Source organism: Sus scrofa, chromosome 4 (genome assembly GCF_054392235.1).
Source record: "Sus scrofa isolate SSC_HxYL_T2T_F1_AM1 chromosome 4, Sscrofa_HxYL_maternal_Yorkshire_Landrace_v2.0, whole genome shotgun sequence".
In the NCBI taxonomy this organism is placed as follows: Eukaryota; Metazoa; Chordata; class Mammalia; order Artiodactyla; family Suidae; genus Sus; species Sus scrofa.
In genome coordinates, this window is record NC_139386.1 from 129,378,529 (window position 1) to 129,403,050 (window position 24,522).

General features: G+C 35.0%; 1 protein-coding gene across 8 annotated transcripts in view; it reads right to left on the reverse strand.

Annotated features, from left to right (window-relative positions):
• Window positions 1-327: 327 nt before the first annotated feature.
• Window positions 328-24,522, reverse strand: part of MTF2 (metal response element binding transcription factor 2) — a 74,291-nt gene continuing 50,096 nt past the window's right edge. For 5 of the 8 annotated variants that reach the window (XM_005663669.4, XM_085024002.1, XM_003481511.5 and 2 more), the window contains 11 exons: window positions 24,243-24,343; window positions 23,706-23,854; window positions 21,482-21,577; window positions 19,595-19,663; window positions 18,644-18,767; window positions 11,212-11,279; window positions 8,935-9,105; window positions 5,159-5,264; window positions 4,990-5,042; window positions 4,773-4,877; window positions 328-2,763 (listed from right to left, as the gene is read on the reverse strand). In XM_005663669.4, the coding sequence (XP_005663726.1) occupies window positions 2,406-2,763; window positions 4,773-4,877; window positions 4,990-5,042; window positions 5,159-5,264; window positions 8,935-9,105; window positions 11,212-11,279; window positions 18,644-18,767; window positions 19,595-19,663; window positions 21,482-21,577; window positions 23,706-23,854; window positions 24,243-24,343 (1,400 nt within the window). In that variant the 3' untranslated portion in view covers window positions 328-2,405. Of the gene's footprint in view, window positions 2,764-4,772; window positions 4,909-4,989; window positions 5,043-5,158; window positions 5,265-8,934; window positions 9,106-11,211; window positions 11,280-18,643; window positions 18,768-19,594; window positions 19,664-21,481; window positions 21,578-23,705; window positions 23,855-24,242; window positions 24,344-24,522 lie in introns of all 8 variants that reach the window. The other 3 variants (XR_014844776.1, XR_014844775.1, XM_021090204.2) reach the window with 2 other exon arrangements.

Here is a 24,522-nt window from a genome sequence, read left to right on the forward strand (position 1 = left end):
CTGACATCTTCTGAAAAGAAATCATAGTTGAAAAGTAAGAACTTTTTTTTGAAGTTTGGGGGCAGGGGAGATATACTATCTTTCAAGTAAAAGTGTACAAGCTAGCTAAACATGGTTTATGTCTTTAAAAGATCATATTTAAGATGAACATGCAATTATTATTATTATTTAGGGGACATAAGAAAAATAAAAGTTTTATAAAGATTAATTTAAGTGACCATATTTACAAGGGAACTGGAAACTCCACAGCTCCCTGGCTAAATAAAAGCAGTCATCTACTGCACCAGTGTGTATTTTCAGGCAAATACAGAAGCAAAACTCATTAGCTCTTTAAAAAATACACACATTTAATGTTGGTCTGTTTTAATTCTAAGTAAAGCAATTCCAAAAATACAAACTGAACATCAGAGCCATGTGAACCACCAAGATAAAATAAAACAGACATTCACAATAATTACGTCTAAAGACAGTTCAGCTTAATAAATCATCTTCCAGGTATGCTAAAGAAAGAATGACTAAAAATACTGCTGGTGTTCAGTTAGAATTAAAGGACTTTGGGGCAAATGAAATAATATGATACAGGTGGAGTGAATAAGGTTACACGGGATTTACATTTTCCATTACCCCTAGATATAAACAAACATTCAAAATCAACACAAACTCTGTGTGTTATTCAAAATATTGCAGCTGCAGGAAAGGCAACTTTAAATTAATAGCTAGGGGAAAATCAAGTTTTGGTGGAGGTAAACAGAAGTGACAGTTCTTAATTTGCACTTTTGTAAAGCTCATTTATACCTGGCCAACCAGGAACCAAATGCAGGACTACGAAGTTCTCTGCTTCTTTTGGCTATAATGTGACAAGAAAAGGTCATCTTTTGAAGATGTTTAAAGAAATAAAGCAACTTTCTTTATAAACAGTCAAATAAGCAATCAATGGAATAAATAAGTACTAACCCACATTTTTACTGCTCTGTAATCACTATACATATTTTTCATTTTGGCGGCAAATTCTCCAATTTTTAGGCTAAAATCCACCAATCGTTTTTAAGAGTAAAATGAACAGCCACCAAAATAAGAATATTCTTCTGTTTACTCTTTGGCTAAAAAAGAAAACAAACAAACAAAACAAAACAAAAAGAAACAGAAGACAACTCTAACACTGGTGATAAAAGAAACTTTTTTTTTTTAACATGTAAAATAAAGTTATCAATTTAAATCTTGGTACACTTTATAAAAACAAGAGGTAATGTTGTAATAAAACAGTAGTTGCCTCCGCAGGCAACACACTGTTTGTTAACCCTGTGCAATAAAATACTTTGTTCATACTACACTTAATTCAACATGACTAACAGTTACTACAGACATGTCAGGAATCTTCAGGGGACTCCTATAGACTTACTGTTAAAACTGAGAAACATTTACAATCATAATGTGCCATGAAAACGTGAAAATGTTACTTCTAGTAGGAGATAATGTTCATACTATTTGAATTTGTTTTAGGTATTGAACAGCTGAGTTACAAGGACTGAAAGTGAAAAGCATTCTAAAAGCCCATGAACACTGTTGTTCACACCCTTCTTCAGAACACACTAAACTCGTTTGACACATTTCTCTTCATACATAGCAAGCAACAGCACCCAATAAAAGCCTGAGAAGAAATGCTGCTGTGTAAATACTGCAACTATTCCTGAAAAAAGAATTATGGGATATATACTCCAAAGCTGCCCATTCCCATAATTTGTATTGCATAGGTCACATAATCAATCACACACATATATATACACATGTGTGTATATATATGCACATGCAAAGAATATATTAAGACGACAATGAAGTCTAGTCACAGAGCAATTTACAGGCTCAATATATTTTTTACACTTTGCTTGAAAGAAAATTTCAATATTTTACAGTCTTTTAGTAGGCATTATATACACTGCACTTTATGAAATCTAAAAGGTACTGAAATAAATTTTTTTCCAACATTTTGGTAACAAAACAGACAATGTTTTTCCAAATACTTGTGCTATCTATCTACATGATCTGTTTGCTCTGATAACCACTAACCACAAAAACTGACTCAATGGAATAATTAGAAAAATTATCTAACACCATGCATGGGTTTGAATCATTTTTAATACCCTATCCTAGAAACATTCTACAAATCTTAAGATTTAAAAAATTAAGTCTCTGTTCTGATTTTTAAAAGATATCTTTTTATGACAATATCCATAACATTGACAGGTACATGTTAAGGCTAGTATCATCTCCTTATGTGATTTTTTTTGACTTTTTTTTTTTTTTTTTTTTTTTTTTTAAGAAAGATAGTAAAAGCCAGACTCCTTTAGGGCTTTGAACTGTACCTACAGAAAATGAGAGTGCAGTGAACATAATGTTCAGTCCTACAGTCAGGATGCAGTTGCTCCTTCCCATTCCACAAGATACTGCACCTTTCCATCAAGTGTCACCCGACGAGCCAATACTCGGTATTTTTCACCACATGCTATTCTACCTGCAGCACCAAAATAACTGGTAATGGAGTTTTTTAGATGATTGAGTTGTAACTCCTGATCTGCTAAGTTATTCAAAATCTCCGTGTTGAGGTCATCAATCTGGTAATCCTCTTTGCCTTCATCATCTTTTACAATTTCTGAGTTCTGAGTCTGGAGTGCTCTTCTTGGAAGACGACCCCTTCTCCTCCGTAAATGTGGAATTGCAGCAGGCCAAGATCTTCCTGTACGAGTTCTTTTTCTGGAGTCAGATAATCTGCAGAGCAAATCAGGCCCCAATTATCTACCCTTGCCAATACAAAAAATCAGCCAAATCAAAACAACAAATGCTACATAAATTGGATTACCACTGCTTTCATTAAATTAAATTCAATCACCTTCTTGGGTCTGACCCTTGAAGAACTTTTCTTCCTTAACTATGTACTACTAAGCTTAAAAGACTCAGAGGAAATTTTTGATTTATGAGGCCAATGAAGTAAATTCTTACCAGGAGGCCCTATTCATAAGTTAAGTCTTGTCAATGTTTTCATCATTAAAAAGAAGACAGTTCATCATTCCTTCCCTCAATGCAATGAATACTTAATAAGCACCTACGACATACCAGACACCTTTCCGCGTGCTTAAACGGATGGCAGAGCTAGTGTAAAGTGTCCCTTGGTTACCAATGCTAGGCCTGCTGTTAAGTAATGTGATGAACTAGAATAAGCATAAACTAGATGTCAGGATTCCCATGGTCTAGCTCAATGTGATACTGGTCAAATTTAAATCTCTTATCTTCTGTGCTCTCTTAAGCAAAGATATTGACTGAAGGGGCTGAACTAGATAATCTGAGTTCAGAAATTCAGTAATTTTATGATCTTAGAAAACACGGGCAAAATATAGCTTAACAGCTAAATTCAAAGACTATAATTATACCGCCCAAATTAACATCCCTGGCTCTGTACACTTGCTAGTAAACATGCCATCTTGGACTTGTTACTAACACGCTCCAAAACTTAGTTTGTAAAATGGGAGTAACTCAAAAAATTGCTTTTTTTAATATATATATAATGATGTTTATTTTTTTCCATTATAGTTGGTTTACAGTGTTCAATTTTCTAACGTACAACATGGTAACCCAGTTACACATACATGTATACATTCTTTTTTCTCACATTATCATGCTCCATCATAACTGACCAGACGTAGTTCCCAGTGCTACACAACAGGATCTCACTGCTAATCCATTCCAAAGGCAATAGTCTGCATCTATGAACCCCAAGCACCCCATTCATCCCCCTCCCTCCCCCTCCCCCTTGGCAACCACAAGTCTATTCTCCAAGTCCCTGATTTTCTTTTCTGTGGAAAGGTTCATTTATGTCATATATTAGAGTCCAGATATAAGTGATATCATATGGTATTTGTCTTTCTCTTTCAGACTTACTTCACTCAATATGAGAGTCTCTAGTTCCATCCATGTTGCTGCATATGGCATTATTTTGTTCTTTTTTACGGCTGAGTAAAATATCGTTTTATGAATTCAGTAAGACAGTGTATGTAACCTTAATACGATGCTTGGTTAAGAGGCCAAAAAATAGCTCACATTATTATTACACATTATTATTATTCACAACTCATTTAAAAATGAGTTACATTTTAAGCCTTTAAATATTTATAATTTTATATGATTTACAAGAGCAGTTTTTGAATTGTGAACAAAAATTAAACAAGGAAAAGTATAAAACTTGCAAGCTCATAGCTCTGACCCTAAGTAAATTAAACTCTTCTTACCTGACCTATCAGACTTTAAGAAAAAATTGTCTTTCTGAAGAGTTAGGTTAAATAAAATATTAGAGGGGGAGTTTGCTAGTGATAAAAATCCTGAGTTTAAAATCCTTTTACTGTTCCCCTTGTGGCTCAGTGGGTTAAGAACCTGACATAGTGTCCCTGAGAATGAGGGTTCAATCCCTGGTCTCACGCAGTGAGTAAGGATCCAGCAATGCTGCAAGCTGAGGTGTAGGTCCCAGATGCAGCTCGGTTCTGGGGTCTCCTATGGATACATAGCAAAATTCCTGACAAATTTGAAAATTTTAATGTTTGTGCTCCAAAAAGCAAAAAAATTCAGATGAATATTAACAACCTAAGGAATCTTCTTATAGACTGCTTCTTAAAAGCTGAAAGACAAACTTAATGTCAACTTTGAATTGCTACAAATTATTAGTCATCACTTAATAATGAAAAAGTCTAGATAAAAATCAGTTAAGAATAAGAACATAAAATATCTACCCATAATGCCTGGAAATGCTAGACGAGGTAGTTTCTTTTGCGCTGGAAGCACCCGTGAAATCCACATCTGAGGTATTAGATGAATGTGCAGTTCCCTCAGTTCTCCTGAGACAAGAGAATTTAAATGGTATAACGACTATATTACACAACAATAGAAATACTAATCCCCTCCCCAAAAGAAAATTCCTAGGTTAGAAGAAAATAACTTTCTATTTACCCTATAGAACAAGGTAAATCCAAAGTAGGATTCTCTGAAATTGACTCCTTATCCTAAAAAATAAAAAAACATACTGAAAGCATGGTTTGAAAGTAAGCTGAAAAGATTAGTTTCTCAGTAATTTCAAGCAGACTTTCCTCTGTGAACATATACCAATATATCCTCTTACCAAAGGTGGCTCAGCAGTTTTCTGAATCATTTTTCTTGTGTATGGGCCAGGTGGACGACCTACAGACTTTTTCTTTCCTTTTTTTTCTATGCCATTGCTTACTTCTCTGAAACAGAAAAACATTGTGTATTAATCTCTGCAAAAAGACAAGAGACAATATATAGTTACAGCTCTACTTATGTAATAATTAGATTATACTTATAATTTTTATATTAACAATACCATAAGAACAATAAAATTAAGATGAATCTACAAGTTTAGTCAATTTCATAGATAACACATTCTCATTTAAATGTTTAAGATATATTTATGAAAGGTCTAAAAAAAGTTCTCTAATACAATTCTGAAAAATATGTACCACCTAAAATTTTAAAAATAAAAGCAGAAACAAACAAAAACATCTACTATACTGGATGGAAGATTTCAAAACTCCTAATAGTTCAATTATTTCATTTGGGTTATTACCATACAGGTGGCTAGAGGGTATTCCAAAAATTTACTACTAAAAGAAATTATGAATTTAGTAGTTAACCTCATGGAGCCAGGAAGTACCTATTTTAAAATACAGCAGCTAGAAAGAGAGGCAGCCTATGGGTTCCTGAATGACACACATCAGAAAGAGAATGATGCCCAGCGAGGGAAAACATAAAAGAGTAAGGAATCCTTCATATATTGGGCAGGGAAGTAATTCAAGGGGCAAAATTAGAAAGATCTAGAAAACCATTTTGAGACATAAGAACAAGTATCAAGCAATAGGGAGGGGAAAAAGGCAACAGGTTAAGGACATGTCTAATTTAGAAATGAAGAATGGCAAATATCAATACACAAAACATGTTTTCATCTATTCAACAAACATCTCCATATAAATGGGATACTAACAATAGAAATACAAAGATATTCCCTGGGCTAAGGGGTTTGCAGTACAGTTATAAGATGAATGTATATATAAGCAGGATAATAAAATAGGTTAAGTGTTGTTACAAAAACATTATCCAGGAAAATTCAATTAAAAAACGAGGTAAAGGAACAATATTATAATAATAGGTTAGAGAGAACTAGAGAAAACTAGGAAAAGACTATTCCTTCACACACCAAACTAAGGTTGGGGAAAATAAGGTGGAAGTACAAGGAAGGAGCAAGTAGAGAAGCTAGAGAAACAAAGAATAACAAGCACTGTAATCAAAAGTCTTAAGGATAAGATGTATGAGGTATATATACATATATTTTTGAAAGATGATCAATATAACGGTTATTGATAAAGGACCCCTGGACTAAGGAAAGTACTCTCAGATTAAAAGGACCAATTCACACATAGGGCCCAGAAGGGACTGCGAATGCCTTTTAAAAACACTGAACCATTACCTGGTGACATCAAACGGACCTAATAGCTACCACAGGTGGAGTGTCCTATCAAAATCATGATAGGAATGATTCATAATTCATAATATGGGCACTTTCTAGCAAAAGATTAATGATAAAATTTAAAAGTGACATGCCTAAGTAGTCTTTCCTGCAGAAAAAAAAACAAACTCTTAAAGCAATATCTACTTTATTACCACCTCAGACGGATATAACAGTCAACCCTCTGCAATTATTTTCTTAACTCTCTAAGATAATTATCTCGTACTTGCTCCTTAAATGTCCCTCTCAGCTATCTTTGCCACATCATCTGCTTGACAAAACAGAAGCTACCAGGCAATGACTTCAGTCATCTTCCAAATACTAAATCTAGAAGAATCAGTATCTGCACCCATATTCTCCTTTTTCACTCCATTTCAACAGAAGAGTTGTTAAGTCCTCTTACCAAAGGCCACTCCCACATTCAGGCTTTAAATCCTGTCCCTTTTGGCTTCTCAAAGACTTTACAGTATCTTCAATTACCTCCCCTCTCTACTATACCAATCTCACCTTCTCCACTGGATCATTCCAACTCACACAGAATAACAGGTCACAATTATCTTCTATCTATTGAAAAACCATCACTTGATTCAGCTTCCATTCCATTTGTCTACTTCCCTTTACAGTACAGCAAAACTACTTCTGAGATGATGACACATACCCTATTTTCTTCTTTCAGAATTCTTAAAGATTATTTGCTTTTTCCGCTTTTCCTTTAGCATCGCCATCATCATCATTTTGAACGTGTCCATATCCCTTAGTGTAGAAAAAGCCCAGTTGTGATATATAAATTGGGCAGTACTGAATTCATCACACTCTGACCTAGACCAATCTTTACCTCTCAAGGAGAATTGTTTTTGTCACTGTACAGAATGTTATCTTATCCAATACATCTTTCTCTCATCTTAACCCGCCTCTCAGCAGCATTCAGTACTATTTAATATATCCATCTTGCTCGAAACATTCTCCTCTTGGTTTTCATAATATTGAACTTTCCTGGTTTCCCCTTATTTCACTGATCATTCTGTTGTTTCCGCCCTTCATTTCACTTCTTGCAAATCTCTAAATGATATTAGGACATTATTCTGGGCCATATTCTCTTCTCTTCTCCCTCTCTACATCTAGAAAGATGAAATCATCTTTCATCCATTCTCATAGCTTTATAAATCAGCTTCCAAGTTTACATCACATGTCCTGCTCTCTCCTGAGCTCCAGAATCATACAGTAAGTTGCCTGTATCTAACGTCATCATCACCTAGATATTCCTCATAAGAATCTCAAACGCAATGAGTATGTAATAGAAGAATGCTTATTCACCTTGCCAAAATCTGGTAACAGACACCACTACCCACCAGTGGCTCAAGTCAGAAATTTGGGCATTGTATAACTTCATTTCTCCCTTTCATAAATGTAGTTCAAAGCCAACAAATTCTGCCTCTAATGGAGATTGTGAATCTATCTTCTATTTGACTGCTACCACCTCCACTTGCATAAGCAACCATTACCTACCTCTCAACATCTGAAAAGTCTTAAATTCTCTTGCTTCTACTCTTACCTCAACATATATCTGTTTTCCAAAGAGCGCCCCAAAAAAGTATTTTTAAAGGATAATCCAATCTGCTTACATCTTTAAATAGTTCCAAACTCCTTATGAGACCTATGAAACTGTACATGACCAAGCCCCACCCAACTTTTGCAACACCCAATGCTACTCTAGCCCTCACTAGCCTCTCATTTATACCTCAACTAGCTTCCCGTGATTTCCTAGGACATATATATCTCAGAGCGTTCACACTTGTTAATTCTCCTACCTGGATGTTTTTCACGTTGTTAGGTCATTCTTATTTTTTAAATTTCAGCTTAAATACCATTAAGCCTCCTTAGAGTAGACCACTTCATCTCTATCCATCCCAGTACAGTTCCAGTACAGTCTAAATCTGTTTGCCATTTCCTAAATAGCATCAGCATGACCTGTAACTATTTTACTTGTCACCTTTCCTCCCCGCTATAATAGAAACGCCATCAGGGCAGAAAGTCTCATTTGTTATTGTTTCTCCAGCACTTAGATAGTAAGGTGCTTAATAAATGGAATGAATGAAAAACGAATGAGAAATGAACAAACAAATGAACAGGCCAGTACTTAAGCTATTTGCTAACGAAATCAATAGGGCCTATTCCTAAGAAGCCTCAGATCTAAAGTAAGTGAATAAACATCTAGCATTAACTCCTTGTACCTTGTCCAAAGAAAAAATTATAAACAAAGCAACAAATCAGGGTAACTGCCACTTGTATTTTCAAATATACTAATGAAACTAAATAACACATTTTTAGTTACAAATAAGCTAAAGAGAAAAACTAAGCCACAGATCAACTTTTACCTTGAATCAGATATAGGTTTGGATGCCTTTCTGCCTTTAATTTTAAATTCATGGGATGTTCCTTCAGGTTCTTTCTCTGCTTTGAAAGCCACATTTGGTGGCACAGGAGGAACACGAATTCGCAACCCAAACAAATGCTTCTTCTTCTTTATTTCTTTCCCAGACATAAACCTAAATTTTTGAAAAAATTAACTAAAAATTTAAAAACTGAACACATATACATGGCAGACCCTAAGTCTTAACTTTCAGATATAAAGCCTTTACACATGAAAGTCCACCCAAGACTAGAAACATTGACTCTTGCCCTCTTGCTTTTTTTTGATTCTTATCTGCCCCAGAGCCAGTCCACAGTAGAATATGATGGGGGAGCAGGGAAAAAGGAATAGTATCAGAAGGGAACATAATACAGGTCCACTTTTCTTTTCTTTTCTTATGCCACCCTCGGTGGCATATAGAAGTTTCCAAGCCAGGAACTGAATCTGAGCTGCAGCTGCAACCTACGCCACAGCTACAGCAACACCAGACCCTTAACCCACTGCACTGGGCTAGGGAATGAACCCATGCCTCAGCAGCGACCCTAGCCGCTACAGAGACAATGTCGGATCCTTAACCAGATGCGCCACAGCAGGAATTCCTCCAGGTCTATTTTTCTCTTTAAAACATAGCATCTAACTTTTTGAAGGAAGGAAGTAGAGAGCAGTGTCTTTTTAGTCCCAATATGTTTTTCCATATTTTTAGTGTCATTTATTAAAAAAAAAATCTCAAAAATGTTTAGGAAAAGAAAAATTGTTTCAGAGTAGATCTGTGAGGAGAAAAGCCCTGGTCAGAAAGTAATAAGTGATAGCATTAGAAAAGGAAGTAGGAGACCAATTCTAGAGGCCCAGAAAATAAAATGAGTGTCTAGTATGTCAGATCTGGAACTGGAAATAACCTGGAGCAGAGAAGTGCTATTTTGGTCTGGGCTTACGTCGCTGAAAAACATGCTTCTTAACCCTTCCCCAAAGTCCTTTAGGATTCTTATTCCAAAACACCACCCTTAGCTCTACTAGAGCCTGACTGGCCACAAGAACCACTACCAAACTTTTGGATCATTCTTTTACTTTTATAAATATTTGAGAAAGAGAAGCCCTTATTTCCACCATATCAGAAACAGATACATTTCTGGCACACTAAGTTGCATTACAGAATTCACTGCCCCTTAAAGTATTTTTATCAGCAGGATGGTAACTGCTCAGGCAGTTTATGGCTTTTTAAACTGGCCTAAAGACCCAGGCACTTGTAATTTTTTTTTTTCCCTTTTTCTTTGGCCACCCTCACCCCATAAGGAAGTTTCCAGGCCGGTGATTGAATCTGAGCCGGCACTGGGACCTGCGCCACAGATGCAGCAATGTCGGATCCTCCACCAACTGCATCAGGCCAGGGATCAAACTGGCGCCCCCACAGACAAGCCGGATCATTAACCCACTGCACCACAGCAGGAACTTCACCTCTTGTAATTACATTTCTTTTCTTTTTGACCACACCTGTGGCATTAAAAAACTCCTAGGCCAGGGATCAAATTCACATCACAGCAGCAACCTGAGCCAAAGCAGTGACAATGCCAGATCCTTAACTGGCTGAGCCACCAGGGAACTCCATAACATTTATTAATGAAGAAATGTTGCGAAGTTCAAAAAAAGCAACTTGTTACAAACAAAAATGTTGTAATTTAATGGCTGGTTGGAACTAACGTATACATTTAAAATATTATTTCTATTGTATTTTGCAATTTTTTTAAAAAAATGTAGATATGCTGGTTTTTTAAAAAAGGAAAAGATGTCTATAAGAATAAATCAAACATTATCACTTAATTATCAAAAACTTACATCACCAATAACAATAATCTTAAAACTATAGCAGACCTCAATCATTTTAAACCCATATTCTCTACAATATATACCTTTTTAATCTATTCCTACTAGCTACCAAGATTTTATTTTACTTTCAGTGGATTAAATTATAAAAACAAGTCATTACTGAGAATGCTTTTTCAACTCAGCAGACCAGATTCCCCTGAGATACTGCTATGCCTCCCATCCACCACTCCTGGAGGACTGTTCTTCCTTCTCCAACCCCTGAGAATCACCGCTTTACTCTGACTGAAAAAGAGGACATTAAAAAGTTTTAAATGGTATGTACTAGCTCTACACAGGAATCCCACAATTCTTAAACAATGCCATTATTCCTTATACCTACTAATGTCTCCCTCATAGGGGTACATAAAATAAATCAACTTACATGGTCTTGTAATCATTTAATGCCTCCAGAACATGCTCATATCTTTCAGATTTTGGTGTGTCTGCCAGCTGTGAAGTATCAAGAAACAATTTAACGCACTACAATTTCATCAATGAATTAATACACAAGTGCTAGACAGAGGCAATGCAATGCAGAAATGTCCTGACTAGCAGTCAGAAAATCTAAATTCTAATTCCAGGTCCTCACTGACTAGCTCTGTGACCTAAATCCATTCAACATCTCAAGGCTTGTTTTCTCACCTATAGAAAAGGGAGTATAAATCCTACACTAATTACTTTACCAGTACTTGTATGGATCAAATGATATGCCTGAAAGAATTTAACTGTAAAATACAATAAAAATTGGATTTTATTATTAGTTATCATCAAATACAGTTTAATTCTATAACCTGGGAAATAATTACTTCAAAATCAAGCATAAAAGCTTTTAATAGATATTAAAAGGAAAGAGTATAAAAAAGTAATGAGAAACATGGCATTTTATCTCCCAATACTTCTAATATTAACACAAACCAATAATCTCTATGATTTTAACAAGTAACATGAAATTTGGGGATTTTACTTTCATAAAAAATACACACTTCTGTTACCTCTAAAACCCAAAATGACTCAGTAATTTTTTATCACACACCATTTTAAAACCTAAACAATTCAATTTTAGAAGACTTTCTATTTTGTTCCAAAAAGGTTTCTTTCAGAGTCATTTGTGCCTTTTCTTCAAAGTTTAAAGAAAGGGTCCCAATAGAAAAAAAAATATTAAAAAAAAATCTGCAATCAAAGCTACAAAAACTAAAACAAACAAAACTTCCAAAATATCACCGACTTTCAAAATTACTGCCAGTACTTTTCTTTACCAGTTGAAACTCCCAAACCTCAGAAATGTTTCAAGTAAAAAGAACAAACAAATCTGTCAAATAGAATACTGACGGTAGAAGAGACTTATAAAAAAGGCATTTACTCCAAATCTTTTATTTTACAGATTAAACAGATATGAAGGTCACACTGCTCAGATTTTCATGGTTGGTTAGTGAGAGCTGGAAACTGAACCCAAGTGACAAGTACATTCATTCAACATTCACTGAAAGCACATTCTGTGCCTCTATTGGCTACTTTAAAAAGGGGTGGGGGGTGAGGGGAGAAAGAGCGAGACAGAAAAGGCAAGACAGCACAGGCAGTTTTGTGCTCATTCCACTATACCACACCACACCTCCCTACTCTAATTCCTCAACTGTCCAACGATAGAGAATGTCTATTTAAGGAAGAGTAACAGGCTCAAACTTTAAAAAGTGACCCAAGATGTAATTCCAGTTTTCACTAGTACTGCAATCCCTTTTACAGTTCTGACAGTCACGCAACCTTGGTTTAAGTAGTACCACTGATGAAAGTTAATGAGGCAATTAATGAAGGAGTCCATTCCAGGGTGAACAAAACCTTCCTTCCTAGAACTCTTCCATCCCCTCTTTTATAAGATGGTCCTTCAAATATGTGACAGACACTAGCTATCATGTTTACGTGTAAGCTTGGGTTAAAGTTTTTAGCAGCCTCATCACATGATTATTTCATATTAAGCTTATTCGCCAAATAATTCCACCCTTTTCCTCATCCCCACTCCCACCTAACTCTAAAATCTTAGCAGATGAACTGCTCTCAAGCCAAGAATCTATTATATACTGCTTCTTTCATATTATTGTTTGTATATTTAAACCTAAAAACAAAATTTTATAACTGCTGTTAATTTGATTTTTCTTTCTGCTCAGTGTTCGAAATGATCTTTTCTTTTGATCCTGTCATGTTTCCTGAAGTAAAGACAAAAAACCCTGGCTTTCCCTTAGTTATCTCCCTGAAAGAATATTTCCAAGCCATTAACTGTTTTTGTTACTATTATTTAATTAGTTACAAATCCATTCAATTTTTATGGGGACCAGCTCACATTTCAGTATCTCATATGAAACTGAGTTGTACCAGGTCTATACCATGCGCGTTACCACCTGACATCAGTGTTGTTAATCATACCAAAACCAAACAAACAAACAACACAGGGTATTTAACATGACTTATTCTAATTAATTAGTGGTGTTTTTTATTGCTTTTAAAATCTTTATATGAAAACTCTGCTCTACAATTTTGCTGACATTCAACCACAAAAGTTTCTAATTTCTCATATCCACACCTTTTTCCTTTTGAAAATCACAATGAACTCTCTTATATTTCTTTTGGTACTTATTCTCTATGATTTCCCAGAAATTTTATCTGTAAGTACCTTCAGCACTCCAGGATTATTCAGCACAGGACTGTTTATTTCAACTCGGATAATGCAGTCCAGGGCTCCCTTTCTGTATTTTGAAAACTAAGAGTGCAAATGTCATAATGTAAACCAAATAATCTGTATTAGAAGAGCACTGTATTCTAGTTCTTCCATCTGAATATGTTTATAAAACATGTATTCTTTGAAAATAATAATTTTTGTTCCTCCCTCTATAGACACTAATCTCACACTATGTTTTCACTTTCAGGGTTGCATATTTCTGTACAAGATATACATACTATTATGTGGTTAAAACTCTTCCCTTCCATAAAAGACATCCTTCAATTACCAATACTGAATTCCATGCCACCTAGGCTTAAGTATGCCAAAGAGCTTAAGTAATTTGTCTGCCACCATATATATATATATATGTATATATATATATATATATATACGTATGCTAATACATAACACTCAAGGGCCACAAGCATATGCTTTTAACCATATTCCTTGTAATTTGCACTTAAAAGTATTATATCACCTGTACTATACTATATTTATCTCTGGCCAAAACACTGTTTCTGGCATAGTATTTCATTTGGGTTTTATCTATGCTTTTCTCCCTGCATCCTTCAAGCGAGGTGGCACACAACACACTGCTCTTCTATCCACCTTTGGGTGCTTAAAATTTAAGACCACAGTTAACAGAAAAGTGGGTGGTCCACACAGAACTAAAATTTCAAATCGTATTAGGAATCAAAGAAAATGATAATAGATAGATTCCAAAACCTACTAATATCTCATCGTAATGTCCAAGAGCAATCTAGTACAAACTCATTCTAAATACTTCTTCTATATAAAAACCTTAACTTTTATTTGGGGTGTCAAGTGTTAGATGTTTTTACTATCTCAAAAATGATTTAAAACATGGTAGTTTCTCAAATAGCTATACTTCAGTCTATATGATAATCTTTAAGGCACCAAATCTCAAACATGTTTAAAAAGAAACAGGATGTTTAAGATGTTTAAGAAACAGTATAGGAGTTCCCGTCGTGGTGCAGTGGTTAACGAATCCAACTAGGAACCATGAGGTCTCGGGTTCAATCCCTGCCCTTGCTCAGTGGGTTAAGGATCCAGCACTGCTGTGAGCTGTGGTATAGGTTGCAGATGCGGCTCGGATCCTGCGCTGTGGCTCTGGCGTAGGCCGGCGGCTACAGCTCCGATTCGACCCCTAGCCTGGGAACCTCCATATGCCGCGGGAGCAACCCAAAGAAATAGCAAAAAAAAAGACAAAAAAAAAAGAAAAAAAGAAACGGTATAAAGTTAGCACTATGTTCTAATATGTTCTACAAGTTTCAGCTTCTCTTCATAGCAATCCTGAAAATAATCAATTAAAAACAAGACACATGGTACATTAATGTTTCATCTTTTTGGAATGAAAGGATATATAGTTGACCCCTGAACAACAAGGGTTTGAATTACGTGAGTCCACTCATGCACAGCTCTTTTTTTCACTAAACACCTACACTACAGTAGTACACTGTGGCTGGTTGAATCTGGGGTGAAGAACTGCAGAAGGGCAGGTCAGCTCTAGTCACATAACCATTTTCAGCTGCAGAGGGTTTGTGCCCCAACCCCATGTTCTTCAAGAGTCAACTGGACTCTCTCAAACACACTCTAAAATGTCTCTGTCATATAATCTATAGTATGAATTACAAGAATCAATGTTCAAATGAACTTGAGTATTCCAACTCAATCAATACAGGCATACCTCCCTTCATCGAACCTCACTTGATTGCATGTCACAGATACTGTGTTTTTTACAAACTAAAGGGTCATGGCAACCCTGCCTCAAGCGAGTCTATCAGCACCATTTTTGCAATAGCATTATATTCAAATTAAGGTATGTATATTGGTTTTTTTTTTTTTTTTTTTGACATGATGCTATTGCACACTTAACAGACTACGGTGTAGTGCAATTGTAACTTTTATATGCACCAGGAAATCAAACAATCCTGATTCGCTTTACTGTGATTTGCCTTTTTGTAGTGGCCTGGAACTAAAACCTGTTATCTCTGAGGTATGCCTATAATGTACATACAGTAACACACATGTTTTGAAAATACAGTTGGCCTTCAGTATCCATGGGTTCCAATGGTGAAAAATCAATCAGATATGAAGGGCCAACTATACCACATCATTTTATGTGAGGGACTAGAGTATTCTCAGATTTTGGTATCCAAAGGGGGTCTAGAATCAATCTCCCATGGGTATCATGGGACAACTGTAATTAATGTTACTTTTTAAGAAGATTTTGAATACAAGTATAAACAAAAAGAAAATTTTGTTAACCTGATTTTGAGTTAGTGACAAAATTCAACTTGCAACTCAATTTCAATTAACCAAGATTTACTACCTTAATAATTTGGAATAATACATTTTTTGTATTATTTTTGTTTCTATTACTATAAACATTTAAAAGTAAAGTAAATAAAAATCAAAGAAATATTACTAACACAAACTTTAAGTCTCTTTATCTTTAAAATCTCACTCAAAAGCCAATTACAACTACAATATTAAGATGTAAAATATTCACATAGAGAATTAAAACCTGGACTTCCATCTGTAAATAACTCTTCTGAAGATGAGATAACTAAGCTAAGAATTCTGATTTTTTTTTTAATGCAAAGAAAGCGATGAAAAGTTATTGGGAAGTCACTTGTTCTGATAATAAATTTGATGCCCACCCTCAAAATGGAAATAATCTTCAGAAAACTTTTCTGTTGTAAAGTTAAATTAATCACGTTTTTCTTAATTTTTAAATAAAAAGAGGTACACTTTTCTATTTTGACACAGAATAAGAAACTGAAATCTCTTACTTCTAAGACATTCTCTCGTTGGTTACAGAGGATAAAAATGTATCTATTGCTGAAATAAAACTTTTTCTGATATATATCAGAAGCTCAGGAGAACTGAGATACATGAAATTCATAAACTGAACTCACTTCTTTAAAAGACTAAGTATGACTATTATTTTTATTTTCAGCCTCTTTAATAAACTCTAAATATTTAAGATAGCATTTTAAGCATAAAACAACTTTAGTTTTTATATGCATGTTCCCTGACAATGTGAAGTAATCAGTGCAGAATTAAATCATGTAAAATATAAAGTATACTAACAAGAACAGAGATGATCTGCATATGAAGTGCTGAAAGAACCGTAACTAGAAAGAAAGAATTTCAAATAAATGTATGAGAACATTAAATACTAAGATGACTATATGGAGTTCCTGTCGTGGCATAGCAGAAACGAATTCAAATAGGAACCATGAGGTTGCGGGTTCTATCCCTGGCCTCACTCAGTGGGTTGAGGATCCAGCATTGCTGTGAGCTGTGGCATAGTAGACTGCAGACACGGCTCAGATCTGGTGTTGCTGTGGCTCCCGGCATAGGCTGGCAGCTACAGCTCCGATTCGACCCCTAGCCTGGGAACCGCCATATGCCGTGGGTGTGGCCCTAATAAGACAAAAAATAAAAATAAAATAAATAAAATTAAAAAGGCTATAAAGAACACAATAGTCAGGTGCATACTTCTTTTTTCCATTATTAATCAGTTTATTAAAATTTATCAAGTGTACAAGTCATTCACTTGCTCTCAAATGTCATCTAAAAAAAAGAAGCTTTTAGCAGAAAACTTAACAAGAGAATTATATTCCAATTTCTAACTCAAAGTCAAAACATCTTAGCTCAACTGATTTTAAAATCTAAATATTCCAAAGGTATTTGTTTTAATTTTATGCAAATAATCTACTACTAACTTTTAAATAAATGGGCATTATGTGCTCCCTGATGCCCCATAAAACCCCAAGACGACAAAAAAAATCCTTGGTATTTTATTTGATGTAAACCTCATAAACTGCCTCATGTCTAAGAGCTACAAATTCAATAATCCTTCCTAAATTTCACATCAGTTTACATAATATTTACCTCGAAAAGTAATACATAACTAAGAGTCACACATCTAATTCCACATATTATAAAACAAATATTTTAGTTAACCTAAGAGTAGTCAATATTTGTATTTTAATAACTCTAAATAAGTGCTAAAAATAAGGTAAATATTAATGTTATTCTAGTTAGTTTCTTTTTTGTGCTACTCTGTAGATTCAAAACCTTCAATGAACATGCATTAACTTTTATACTCTTTAAAAAAAAAAAATGACTCTGTAAACCAGCATAAGTGGTTACACTTCCCAAAATGAAAAGCAAAACGAGATGCCAGAATGAGAGTGGTAATCTCCGACTCAACTCAGATAGCTTCAACTCTCCAACTACTTATTCTTCTTCTTTTTTTGGCCACACCCATACTCCCAAAAATGTGGAAGTTCCCAGGCCAGGGATCACGCCTGCACCAGAGCAGCAACCTAAGCCTTATCCTTAACCAGGATAAAGTGACAAAGCCAGATCCTTAACCAACTGTGCCACAAGGTAACCCCTTTAACTTGTTATTCTAACTCTGCTTCTGGGTCTCACTATTTCTGAAAGTCAAAGATATATATAAGGGAATACCAACAAGAGAGGAAAGAAGACTGCTGGTTACATCTCTAAATTTATAGAAAACTCAGACAAAAAGAAAGAGAAATCATAAGTAAGATACCCTCCCTTCTATTTTTTTTTTCCTTTTTTTTTGCTTTTTAGGGCCGTACCCATGGTATATGGGATCAAATCGGAGCTATAGCCACCAGCACAGCAATGCAGGATCCAAGCCACATCTGCACCCTACACCACCGCAACGCTGGATCCTTAACCCACTGAGCGAGGCAGGGGTCAAACCTGCAACCTTAAGGTTACCAGTCAGATTCATTTCTGCTGCACCACAACAGGAACTTCCCTCCCTTCTATCTTTAACTATAGTGATTTTTCACTTCAGAAAATGGAAAAATCCAGTACATTACTTCCTTCTACATTTTTTCCCCCCTCAAGTCAACAGTCAACAGGAAATGAGGGCTGATCCTGACAGCCTTACCAAAATTATTTCTCCCTAACTAAAAGTAAAACGCTACTTTAGATGTATGGCTTACATAAGTGTCTTAGTAGCTTTTAAGAAACACAAAAAAACCAAAAAAGACATCAAGTAGCTAATGAAGTTAGCTCTAAAACTACCTACCTCTCCAGGGTGCAATCTATCCCAGTTTTCATTAATGTATGTCATAAGCTCAAGTTCAGAATCAAAGTATTTCTTCTTGTGAATAACACTTAGGTTGTAAAGGCATAGGTGTGCTATATCTACCCTGGAATCCAAAAAAAAAAAAATCAAAATATACAAAAGCAATGTTTTTTGTTACTGTTTAAAAATTACACAGTATTTTCACAAACCCAGCAATTAAAAAAATCCAAAGTGAAGTATTCAGGCAAACAGAGCGTTAATATCATAAGTCATATGCACAATAAATCATTACATATGAAAAACATTAACATTTAACTTAACCTGAATACTAACTAAAAATTAAAAGATATCTGATTTCTTAAAATGCACTTAAAGAATATCTGACTTTAAGAAAAAATAACTTATAACCTAAAATTTCGTGTTTTCACTACTATATATAAGCTACAAAGTGGATCATACTTTAACAGACTTTTTTATCTGATTCAGAAGTTAAATCTTATCTTTTCCTAAAATATGTAAAACATTTAACAAAAATGTCTAAGTATGTACCATACACATTTTCAGTAAATCTCCAAAATTTTATTCATTTTACTTCCCATACCCAGCATTACTTAACTGAGGCAGAAAATTTTTTTGCATTATAAGACATTTTCTCTCTTCTACTGTATGCTATTCTGAAGACCCAAAAGGACTAGAAATTTGAGTAAGAATTTTCAAGATCTAAAAAATTTGAAAGTGACATTTTATGCCATTAGAAACTGACTGACCTTATTACTTTAGCAATAAAACTAGATATCCTTGGGGAAGACATTAGGCTTGAGGATAAATACAGGGAAAGAAAGAAAGCCAGGCATAAAAAAGGACAAATCTTTATTTAAGCCATGTAAATGTATACAGAAAGTTTCATAAAATATGGCTCTTTTTGTTCCTAATAGAAATGTCGGTACTTACCACTGTAATGGTAGACGTTTGAGGTATTCTGGTCCCGAACTGCAGACAGAGCAAATAAATGTATAAAACCTAAAGAAAAGAAAAGTACACAATGAATAATCAAGACTACATGTGAACTGGAGTTCCCGTCCTGGCTCAGCGGAAACAAATCTGCCTAGGATCTATGAGGACGCAGATTTGATCCCTGGCCTTGCTCAGCGGGTTAAGATCTGGCGTTGCTGTGAGCTGTGGTGTAGGTCACAGATGTAGCTCGGATATGGGATTGCTGTGGCTGTGGTGTAGGCCAGTGGCTACAGCTCCGATTTGACCTCTAGCCTGGGAACCTCCATATGCTGCAGGGCCACCTAAAAAGCAAAAAAAAAAAAAAAAAAAAAAAAAGAGTACATATAATCATTTAATTAAAATATTCAGCAAATGCGTACCCTACAATTGACATAAGGGCTGACATACAAAGTCAAAATATAATCTCAATCATGACACTATCATTTAAAGAATTTCTTTCCCAGTAATGACAAATAATTAAATAGTTTGTATCTGGGAGGGGAAGAAGCACTATTTTTTAACCATTAAAGACTTTCAGAGTTCACACAGATTTCTGCACAGGAAGAGTTTGCAAGTGGCATGTGTGGACTAAGAACTGCAATGGCTGTTTCCACGTTCATTGCTCAGAATAATCTGGTAAAATAAGCCCAGAGGAGACAAACTGACCTTCCTAAGGTCAGAAAGATAATAAGTGACATAAGCTAAGATTTAAAACCCAGGGTCTGGAGTTCTCATTGTGGCTCAATGGGTTAAGAACCCAACACAGTGTCCATGAGGATGCGAGTTCGATCCCTGGCTTCACACAGTGGGTCAAGGATCCAGTATTGCTGCAAACTGGATGCAACCCAGATTTGATATTGTTGATTTGACCTCTAGCACAGGAACTTTCATATGCAGGCATAAAAAGACAAAATAATAAAAATAAAACCCAAGGTTTTTGATGTCATATTTAGTGCTCTCTCTGCAGGTTTTCTTCCTAGAACTCTATTTCACATTCTTCTAATCCAAAAAACATCAGATCAACCTCTAGAAATACTTTAGACCTAAGGTATAAATTGTGTGCATCAACATTTTGTGGCCTTTTCCAATTTTCTGTCACAGGATTCCTTTAAGATTTTTTAAGAGAAAGTACCAATGAGAATACTTCAGAGTACTGCGGGGCAGTAGGAGCAAGTATAATCACTGATCAAATACTTAAGTTTTCTGTAACAATACCCAAAAACACAAAAATTATGTTTTTTAAAAATTATGTATAATTTAAGTATATTATTCAGTACTTATTTAATTTATTTTTTTTGTCTGCACTCATAGCAGGTGAAAGTTCCCAGGCCAGGAAGTGAACCCACGCCACAGCAGCAACTCAAGCCACTTGCAGTAATAACACCAGATCCTTAATCCACTGAGCCACACAGGAACTCCATACGTGTATTATTCCATATTTTACTTCTAAGATGAACCTTTACAAATCACTATTAAAACTTTGAGAAATGTGAAAATGCAAACATACCACAATATTTTTTTTTTTTTTGTCTTTTTGCCATTTCTTGGGCCGCTTCCACGGCATATGGAGGTTCCCAGGCTAGGGGTCGAATCGGAGCTGTAGCTGCCAGCCTATGCCAGAGCCACAGCAACGCGGGATCCGAGCCGCGTCTGCGACCTATACCACAGCTCACAGCAATGCCGGATCCTTAACCCACTGAGCAAGGCCAGGGACCGAACCCACAACCTCATTGTTCCTAGTCGGATTCGTTAACCACTGCACCATGATGGGAACTCCTACCACAATTTTTTAAAAGCTAAAAAAAAAAAAAAAAAAAATCGATAAAGCTCAAATGCTCTTCTCACCTGTCTCCAAATAGCATTGGCTTTTGAAGACATTGCACACAAGCTTCATGAAACCACTGCTTACATTTGCAGCATTGCAGCATCTTTAAATACCAGCTAGAAGGAAAAATTTAAGATTAAAATTACTACCTTTAAGAGGTAAAGTATTTAAAAAAAAAAAATTGACAAAAGTGACATGCAGAATATAGTTATAATTACAGTAACACATTTCTGGTATATTTATTGTCATATTTTTTCTCCCTCAAAAGGTTATTAATATTGACCATTTCATCCCTCCTCTCTTTTATTCATGAGAATTTATAAGCTCTTGAAAAGTACATCTATTATTTCTAGTCAACAAGTGCCTGGTTCCTACACTAGTAAAAGATCTTTGTCAAGCATGGGATTTTTTTTCACATTGATTGCCTCAGTGGTCTCTGATGTATAGAGCTATTTGTCCCATAAAACAAAGGATCATAGGCAACTTTATGCCTTCACTGTGTTTCTATTATTCTTGCTCATTATAATGAAAAGGAGTATAGCAATTTAATAAATTTGGTTAACATAACTATAAATCCAATCTAAGATTCTACCAGGTATAAAGGCTTTGTGACAGACTTTCTCTTTCAGATAGTTCAAGATGCCTAAAACTGAATCTTCAGCTAAGGATATCCTATCTTTTAAGTTAGTACGTGGTTTTAATATATTAATACCTTATTTGCCACCCCAAAAACACCTTTTATTCAAATAATTCTTTTGCTCAATAAGTGAGCCCCACATTAATTTTAAGCCATATACAGGCAAAGCCAAAACAACTACTACTAAGGTCTTTGATTCATCAAGACAACAAATACTATGTTCCAGGTACTCTGTTAGGTGCTAAAGTTAAAGTGCTAGCAATATCAAATAGTTCATGTAGTTATGGTAAAGAACAATGAGCAATCTGTTTCATAAAATAATGCCTATAAATTAAAATGCTAAGTATAAGTGAAAAAAGGAAAAAGATCAATATCTAGGTTCACTGTATCTTTTATAAGTGACTTAAAGAAACCAGACAGAATGCTTCTTTAATCTACAGGTGACCAAAAACTGAGAAATGCTATAGAAAGGTTAAACCACAAATAAAAATTCCGTAAGATCAGAGACAAGGTAGAATGAAGAACTAAAAATTCATTCATTTATATATTCATTTATTCATGTTTTCATCACTGAATACCTTATATGTCCCAGCATTCTCCTAGACAGCCCCCTGTCTTAAGAGAAGCGCGGAGTCTGATAAGGAAGATTCAAGAACCAATAACTACAATTTAAATAGAGTTAAATGTAAAGTTATTCACTAACATTTTAAAAAATGTAGTACAAATACATGATGCACAATTTGACTTAATATCAACTTGTATGAAAAAAAGAACTAAAGATTTTATTTAACCACCTACAAACCCAAACTGAGCCAAAAGAACATGATAGGATGACCAAAGAGAGGTAATACAAACTTTCTTTGCAACAAAAACATAATATCCAGAACTCTAATAGCTTCATTATACACTGTCAGTCTAGTAGAAACACTGCATTTTCTAATCATGACACTCTATTTCAAAAGTAAGTTTATAGGATAAACAATGAGATCCTGCTGTATAGCAACAGGAACTATGTCTAGTCACTTATGATGGATCATGATAATGTGAGAAAAAGAATGTATATATGTATGTGTGACTGGGTCACCTTGCTATTCAGTAGAAAATTGACAGCACACTGTAAACCAGCTATGATGGAAAAAATAAAAATCATTTTAAAAAAAAAAAAAGAAGTTAACAATCAGTTTCTAAGGAGTTCCTGTTGCAGCACAGGAGGTTAAGAATCAGACTGCAGTGGGTTGGGTCGCTGTGGAGGCGTGCATTCGATCCCCAGTCTGGCACAGTGGGTTAAAGGATCCAGCGTTGCCACTCAAATTCAATCCCTAACCCAGGAAATTCCAAACGCCATGGGTGCAGTCAAAAAAAATTTTTTTTCAAATTTTTAAAAAAAAGTAAATTTCTAAACATTCTTAGAACTCTTATTTAGCAAACATTCAATGATAAAGATGAATAAAACTACAGCTTCTAATCCCTCCCATTCTCTTTATTGATACTTTCATGCATTTACAATTCACTATCACTCACCCACCACAATCAGTAGCAAAAATAAACCAGACAATGTAAGCAATTAAAAATTAATCTAAGGGCATCAAATAAGTGTATTTACTTACTCTCCAGGGCCTCCACAATAGCAGTAACATTGCTGGACATTGGTTTTATGACCTGCATCCCATTCAAGATCTGCCACACTATAGGGTAATGTCTGCTTCATGACTTGCAATGCTTTGGCATTTGGTCCTTTCTTAAGTGCACCACCCCTCTATATTAGAGGGAAAAAGTTATTTAAAAGAGTGAAGGATAAAATTTTAAATACAATTCTACAATCTTCAAACACTTCTGAAACTTCTCAAGAATTTTCCACTCTAAATTTCTTACCATATCACAAACTGTTTGACCAATAATAACCTCTATTTTGTTGTCTTTTCTTTCAAACTACTGCCCCAATACCAAGATCACTATCATAAAATAAGTGCAAGAATAGCTGCAAGTCACTTAAGCTTCATTAGTCAAACAATAAGCAGCACCTCTTTCTACCCAGCACTGATTGCTCATTTCACTCAAATAAACTTTCAACGTACACAATCATTACGTTGATAGTGCCTTACAAATTCCATTTAGGGCATTAGCCCAAAACACTTAAAAGATACCTTTGTTGTTGTTGCAAAAACACACTGTCGACAGAGCCATTTTTCATCTGAATCAATCACACTGGAATCAATATGAGGTGTGTGACACAACTGATGATATCCTTAATATCAAAAAAAGCATAAAGCAAATTCTATTTTATTAATAAATACTGCAACATAATTTTAAGAAGCCATTTTAATATTCTTTTCCTACATTAACATATTTACAATGACGAACAAACTTATCATGACAGCTTTAAGTTACAATGTAAAGAATTTTTAATCATTCATCTCTAACAGA